The sequence below is a fragment of the Magallana gigas genome, chromosome 4 (assembly GCF_963853765.1).
Source record: "Magallana gigas chromosome 4, xbMagGiga1.1, whole genome shotgun sequence".
Lineage (NCBI taxonomy): Eukaryota > Metazoa > Mollusca > Bivalvia > Ostreida > Ostreidae > Magallana > Magallana gigas.
Window position 1 is genome coordinate 14,275,790 of NC_088856.1, and position 7,597 is coordinate 14,283,386.

At 40.4% G+C, this 7,597-nt stretch overlaps 1 protein-coding gene across 1 annotated transcript; it reads left to right on the plus strand.

The window, feature by feature from the left end:
* Positions 1-535: 535 nt before the first annotated feature.
* LOC117681962 (intersectin-1-like) lies at positions 536-5,156 on the plus strand. Its single transcript, XM_066081393.1, has 2 exons — positions 536-772; positions 1,270-5,156. The coding sequence occupies exon 2, from the start codon at positions 2,142-2,144 to the stop codon at positions 3,873-3,875; it is 1,734 nt and encodes a 577-aa protein (XP_065937465.1). The 5' UTR covers positions 536-772; positions 1,270-2,141; the 3' UTR covers positions 3,876-5,156.
* Positions 5,157-7,597: the final 2,441 nt, after the last annotated feature.

Consider the following 7,597-nt stretch of genomic DNA (forward strand, 5'->3'; position numbering starts at 1 on the left):
ATGATGTGAGCAATTATATCAACTGATAAACCATGATATACTAATTTTTCTTTCAACTGTACTTTGATTTTTACAGTTCAATAAAGGTGAATATCAGTCAGCTGTTCAAATGTTTTCACAGTACAGAGAATCAACATTATCAGTTATTGATAGTGAATAAAAGATTAATTCTTCATGTTATGAACTATATGTGCGAAAAAAAATCATCAATACATACATATAACCTATTTCCTTACAAATATACTGTTCCAGCTAATGTGCATGAAAGTGTTACACTAAAAATCATTTTGTGAGTAAATGTTGGTAAATAAGCTTGTCATATGCTAGAGTGTTAACTTAGGGCCCTCTATGCGGTTAACCTTACCCTTTATCATGGTAATTTCATTTGAGAAAATTCGAACTAAAATTGTGATTATTTTCATTACAAACACTGACTGAATTAACAATGAATAATTTTTATGTTTGAACAAATTAGGATTATTGTGTAGCTATTCTGCATATAAGCTAGGGGATATTGTTTTCACGTGGATAATATACGAGCATAATTGTGACAATCACTGTTCATATCGAACACACCCGATTTTATTTTTCCCATAATTCTTTGCAACGTGCTTGGCCGACGCTAACAATAGGCGCTAAGTTATACCCGGCCGAGCTGTCCAGCAATAAAGACGTGCTTAGTGTGTGAAGGGGGTATCGTGTTAGAAGCCTGTGTGGCATGTTTTAGTTTCACAAGTTCAGCATTTGACGCGGACACGGATAGCTGACCGTGGTAAGTATTTATTTAGTTTGGTGTAGTTTATTTGTAAATTTTTGCCTTTTTATTAGTATTACGCAGTCGTCCTATAAAGTCACCTTGACCATTGTTCACTGTAGAGTTACCTGTGTGTTCACTGATGTGTGACTTTAGCGAGAGTGTTTAAATGGAATTCGTCTTTTTCTACAGTACAGTTTTTGCTATTGCTGTATAAAGAAACGGTGATTTAAAGGGCTATTTTCTATGCGTTATTTTATTTTACAATTTATTGTCACTTTTTCCACTAACTACTTGGGCGGAAGTGTGTCACCGGAAGTCTCAGACGCCATATTGTTTACTGTAAACAAATAACTTAGTTACCATATACTTACAATATTTTGAGATGTTGCCTTTAATATAATACTATTTATACATTATCATAGTCTGATACTATCAGTGAGATACTTATATGATGTATTATACAATATTGTTTTTATTATGGTGTTATGGTGTCACTTGTACACTTATTGTAGTGTCATATTGTTGATGTTGATGACGACGATGATGTTATGATGTCGATGACTACGATGATGATGATGGTCATGTCGATGATGATGGTGTAGATGATGTCGTTCATGGTGAAGTCGATGACGATGCGATGTTCATGTTGATGACGACGATGATGTTATGGTGATGACGACGATGATGATGGTCATGTCGATGATGATGATGTAGATGATGTCGTTCATGGTGACGTCGGTGATGATTATGAAGTAGATGATTATGGTGATGACGATGATGTCTTTTATGATTATGGTGTTGTAGGCGATGATGTTGACGATAGTGTCGATGATTATGATGGCGATGGTGATGATGATGATTGTGGTGACGAAACTACTCTAGTTGTGGTTGTCCGTAGTTGGTCCAGGACTACAGCCCCGGAGATTCGGACACTCTTCTAATTTATTTTTGGTCATTTGTATAAACATCATATTTTTTTCTTGTTGAGTGAAAGGTGTGTGAGTGTTTGTGTGGTTTAGTGTTTATATTTCTATCTTTTCTTTCTTTCTCTTATTTTTTTTGTTATTAAATTTTGTTAAATTTAAGATGTCTTGTTGTTGTTTGGAGTAGCCTCCGCTCATCCCGTTACAATTGGTGGCAGCGGTGGGATGAGTTGACTCCTCCAGATACTACAAGATATCTTTATAAGTGAACAGTTGCCAAGGTTTATTTTATTTTTCATTTTTTGATCTTTTTTGTAGTACATGTAAGAGCAAGTGTAGGTCGTTGTTTCCTTTTCCCTTGGTGAGTACATTACGTTAGGCAGATTGTTTTGTTAAAAGTTGAGAAGTTAGTCCCTTTATGAGATAATTTTGAGGTAAGTTGGTCTGTCAGTCAATGCACCATGTCTACTGTCAAGGAGATGCTGGAGCTACTTGAAGTGGGGACCAAGATGGGGATGAAGGATGAAGACCTTCAACAATTCGTGAAGGACGAACAGGCCAGAATGCGGGACGAACGTGAGAAACATAGAGTCGAGAGACAGGAGGAGAGAGACCGCGACTTCAAACTACAGATGGAGGAGAAAGACCGCGACTTCAAACTACAGATGGAGAAAGAGCGCGCCGCAAGAGAACATGATGAGCGAGAGCACGCCCGATTGATAGAAGAAAAGAGACATCAGCAAAAACTAGAAGAACTGGAACTTGATCACAAACTGCAACTCGAGAGATCTCACATGAATCCGAGTGTTGTGACTAAAGAGGAGAAAGAAACTTCTCAAGTGATAAAAGGACCAAAACTTCCTCCGTTTGAGGATTCGAAAGACAACATTGACGCGTACATTCAAAGATTTGAGATATACGCAACAACGCAGAAATGGAATAAAGACACGTGGGGGACTCATCTTAGCGCATTACTCAAAGGAAAGGCACTGGATGTGTTCGCAAGACTCTCACCCGAAACAGCACTTGATTTCAACGAGTTGAAGAACGCCCTGTTGAAACGATTTGACATGACGGAGGACGGTTTCCGCAAGAAGTTCCGATTTTCAAAACCAGACGGAAGTGAAACTTTTATGCAATTTTCTGCCAGACTGGACAGTTACCTTGAGCGGTGGATTCAGCTGTCTAAGACTAACAAGACATTCGATGATCTGAAGGACTTGTTCTTACGTGAACAGTTTTTATTGTGTTGCTCGAAAGAACTTGCCTTATTCCTAAAGGAGAGGATTCCTACTTCGATCCAAGACATGGCGCGATACGCGGACCAGTTTGCTGAGGCCAGAACAGTGACATCTTCTTCACTTACGCAAAAACCGCTCTTTGACAGACGACAGCAGTCCGATAGACAACCGCCGTACAAAGATTCCGTGCAACAAAACCAATCTGGAAATGCAGTGAAGTGTTATGAGTGCGGACGACAAGGACATAAAGCCTTTAACTGCAACTTCCGCAAAAGTCCGAATAACAGGCCGTTTAATTCGAGCGAGAAACAAGAAACAACACCGAAACATACTTACCCTAGTGATTTTCAACGTGGGTCGTACAATAATGGGAACCATGGATATCCAGGACGCGGTAGAGGTCGCCAAGGAGCCGCGAGTGTCGTCGAGAAACATGGAAACTTACCGTGTGTTGGTGATTTGGTTGCTTTCTGTGAAACGGAAATGCCAGTTGTGAAGGGATGTGTTGGCAATAAACTAGTGACTGTGCTAAGAGACACAGGTTGTAGTGGTGCCGTTATTCGTAGAGAACTGGTAAACGATGATCAACTAACAGGGACATCTCAACGATGCAAGTTAGCAGACGGTCGTATTATTGATTCAGATGTGGCTAGAATTGATGTCGATACTCCTTACTTTACCGGAAGTGTTGATGCTTGGTGCTTTGATTCGCCTTCGTACGATCTTATTCTTGGTAATATTCGTGGAGTAAGGAAACCACATGAACCAAATCCAGCCTGGATTCATTCCGTTGAAAACATAGCAGCTGTTGAAACGCGTGCGCAACTGAAAAAGAAACAGTCTCCATACAAACCATTGAAAGTACCGGAAGCAATACGGGATGTATCGCCGGAGGATATCTTACAAGAACAACGAAACGACGAGACACTGAAAAAAGTTATGGAGCTTAGCTGAGAGTGGACAGCTTAAACATTTCAGTGACGGCGGATTTTCAAAAATGTGTGAACGGAAGCAAATGTTGTTCAGAGAATTTTGCAGTCCCAAAGTGTCCAGTGGAAAACTTTTCCGACAGTTAATCGTTCCTCGGAAATACAGAACTATCGTCATGAAGATAGCACATGAAACGCTGATGGGTGGTCATCTGGGATCAAAGAAAACAACCGACAGAGTAGTGTCCGAATTTTACTGGCCAGGTATTCAGTCAGACATTAGACGGTTTTGCAGATCATGTGACGTGTGTCAGCGGACTATTCCAAAAGGAAAAGTACCTGCAGTACCGTTAGGACAAATGCCGCTAATTACAGAAGCGTTTCAACGAGTAGCAGTTGATCTTATAGGCCCTCTGCAACCAGTTACCGACAAAGGGAATCGTTACATTCTGACGCTTGTCGATTACGCAACCCGTTATCCCGAGGCTATTCCACTTCCTGGAATTGAGACAGAGCGAGTAGCGGAGGCACTGGTAGACATCTTTAGTAGATTAGGAGTTCCGATCGAGATGCTAACAGATCAAGGATCGCAATTCACATCGGACGTAATGAAAGAAGTGAGCCGTCTGTTGTCATTTAAACGGATTACTACTACTCCGTATCACCCCATGTGTAATGGACTCGTCGAGAAGTTCAATGGTACGTTGAAACAGATGCTAAAGAGGATGTGTGCTGAGCGACCAAGAGACTGGGATAAGTACATCAACCCATTACTCTTTGCATACCGTGAAGTACCACAGGAGAGCCTTGGTTTTTCGCCGTTTGATCTTCTCTATGGACGTACTGTTCGTGGTCCGATGACAATTCTTAAAGAACTTTGGACAAAGGAAATTCCTGACGAGGACGTTAAGACAACGTATCAATACGTACTTGACTTACGCACACGATTGGAAGAAACATGTGACATAGCTCGCCAAAACTTGGAGAAAGCTTCAAAACGTCAGCGCAAGTACTACAACAGGAAAACGCAAGGTCGTCAGATGAAAGAGGGAGACACAGTACTGGTTCTTCTACCGACAAAGTCAAACAAACTCCTCATGCAATGGAAGGGACCTTATAGTGTAATACAGAAGATAGGACATATGGACTACAAAATCGATATGGGAGGCAAGCTGAAAACTTTCCACGCAAATCTTCTTAAGAAGTATGTTGAACGAGATACATTGAACTGTGGTGTTTTGTCAACATGTGCAATTTCACTCATAGACTTTAGTGACCTAGATGATGATGAACAACAGGACTCTATTCTTATGCCACCTGTTACTCAAACCGAAACAGCAAAGGACATAAAGTTTGCAGACAGACTAACACCAGATCAGTTGGAAACTGCTAAATCACTGTGTGATTCGTTCTCAGATGTATTTACGGATATACCTGGAATGACGAACTTAGTGGAGCATAAGATTGTTGTGACATCGTCTGAACCTGTGCGTGTGAAACCATATCCAATTCCGTTCAGTACAGAGAAAACAATTACAGAAGAAGTTCAGAAAATGCTACAGTTGATTGGATTGAGCCATCATCTTCCCCTTATTCAGCTCCAGTTGTCATAGCTCGGAAGAAAGATGGAACGAATCGATTTTGCATTGATTATAGACGACTGAACTGTGCTACGGTATTTGATGCAGAACCAATGCCCAGTCCAGAAAGCATATTTTCCAAAATGACCGGAAAGAAGTTTGTGTCAAAGATAGACTTAAGCAAAGGATACTGGCAAGTACCGATGGCTGACGAGAGTAAGCCGCTTACAGCCTTTTCCACACCATCCGGATTGTACCAATTCAGGACAATGCCGTTTGGTCTTGTAAACGCGCCGGCAACATTTAGTCGTATGATGAGAAAACTACTTCAAGGTATGAACGGCGTAGAAAACTTTATCGATGATGTCATTGTTTTTACAGATACCTTTGAAGAACATCTACACATACTGAAGACTGTGTTCGAACGACTCAGAGATGCGGGACTTGCGGCCAGACCGACAAAATGTTTCATCGGATTTGACAAGATTGACTGTTTGGGACATATGGTTGGCAACAAGTTTCTAGAACCAGAACAGGACAAGATTGATGCAGTCAGAAATGCGCCAATACCACAAACCAAGAAACAGGTTCGTGCCTTCCTAGGCTTAGCAGGATTCTACAGAAAGTTTATTCCGAATTTCTCTGCGATAGCCATTCCACTTTCTGATCTTACGAAGAAGGGCCAACCAAATAAAGTTATTTGGACTGAAAGTCAGCAACGAGCTTTTGATACATTGAAACACATGTTATCAGAAAGGCCAATATTGAAGTTGCCAGAATTTAATGAAACCTTCATTTTACGCACGGACGCTGCAGATGATGGGATAGGTGCTGTGCTGTTACAGATGGAGGATGACGAGAAACTACCCGTAGCGTACGCCAGTAGGAAACTTCAACCAAGAGAAAAGGCATACGCTGTTATCGAGAAGGAGTGTTTGGCGGTAGTGTGGGGAATACAGAAGTTCCACCAGTACCTTTATGGACGCGAGTTTCTACTTGAAACTGATCACCAACCCCTGACCTACCTTAACAAAGCAAAGACAGAGAACTCCAGACTGATGCGTTGGGCTTTGCAGCTTCAGCCATACTGCTTTAGGATCATTGCAATCAAAGGAAGCGACAATGTGGGTGCGGATTACCTGAGTCGTCAGTGAGATGTATAGTAGACAGTACAGGTATGTATATAGGTTTTATTGTAAATACGTGAGAATTTTCAAAATTCAGTGATTGTTTATTTGAAATTGCAGGACAATTTTTTAAGGGGGGAGGTGTGTGACAATCACTGTTCATATCGAACACACCCGATTTTATTTTTCCCATAATTCTTTGCAACGTGCTTGGCCGACGCTAACAATAGGCGCTAAGTTATACCCGGCCGAGCTGTCCAGCAATAAAGACGTGCTTAGTGTGTGAAGGGGGTATCGTGTTAGAAGCCTGTGTGGCATGTTTTAGTTTCACAAGTTCAGCATTTGACGCGGACACGGATAGCTGACCGTGGTAAGTATTTATTTAGTTTGGTGTAGTTTATTTGTAAATTTTTGCCTTTTTATTAGTATTACGCAGTCGTCCTATAAAGTCACCTTGACCATTGTTCACTGTAGAGTTACCTGTGTGTTCACTGATGTGTGACTTTAGCGAGAGTGTTTAAATGGAATTCGTCTTTTTCTATAGTACAGTTTTTGCTATTGCTGTATAAAGAAACGGTGATTTAAAGGGCTATTTTCTATGCGTTATTTTATTAGGGCTTTTCGACTTTCGGTCGAAAAGACCTATTGTTATTCTGTTGTTTTATTATTATTATTATTATTATTATTATTATTATTATTCTTTTTCTCGACAGAATTTCCGTCATCGATTTTTTTAAAACGGAAAGGATTTCAGAAATAACTATACAATAGTCTTATAGCATTTTTAAATGTCACCAGTATGTAAGGTTTTGGACTTCCGTTCATTGAATAGTAATGAGTACTTCCGGTTTTATGAGCCGATGAAAATTGTCTATGGGAGTTTCTATGTTAAATTGAATTCACGCATGTAACGTGTTCTCAAACAGTTTTCAAGCAAATATTTTTATATTTTGTATTTGCAATTAAGGACCTAATGCGCAGACCGGAAAAGGTCTTGGGAAAAAAAATCCGAAAAATAAGGGAGCTCAAGGGGTCAATAT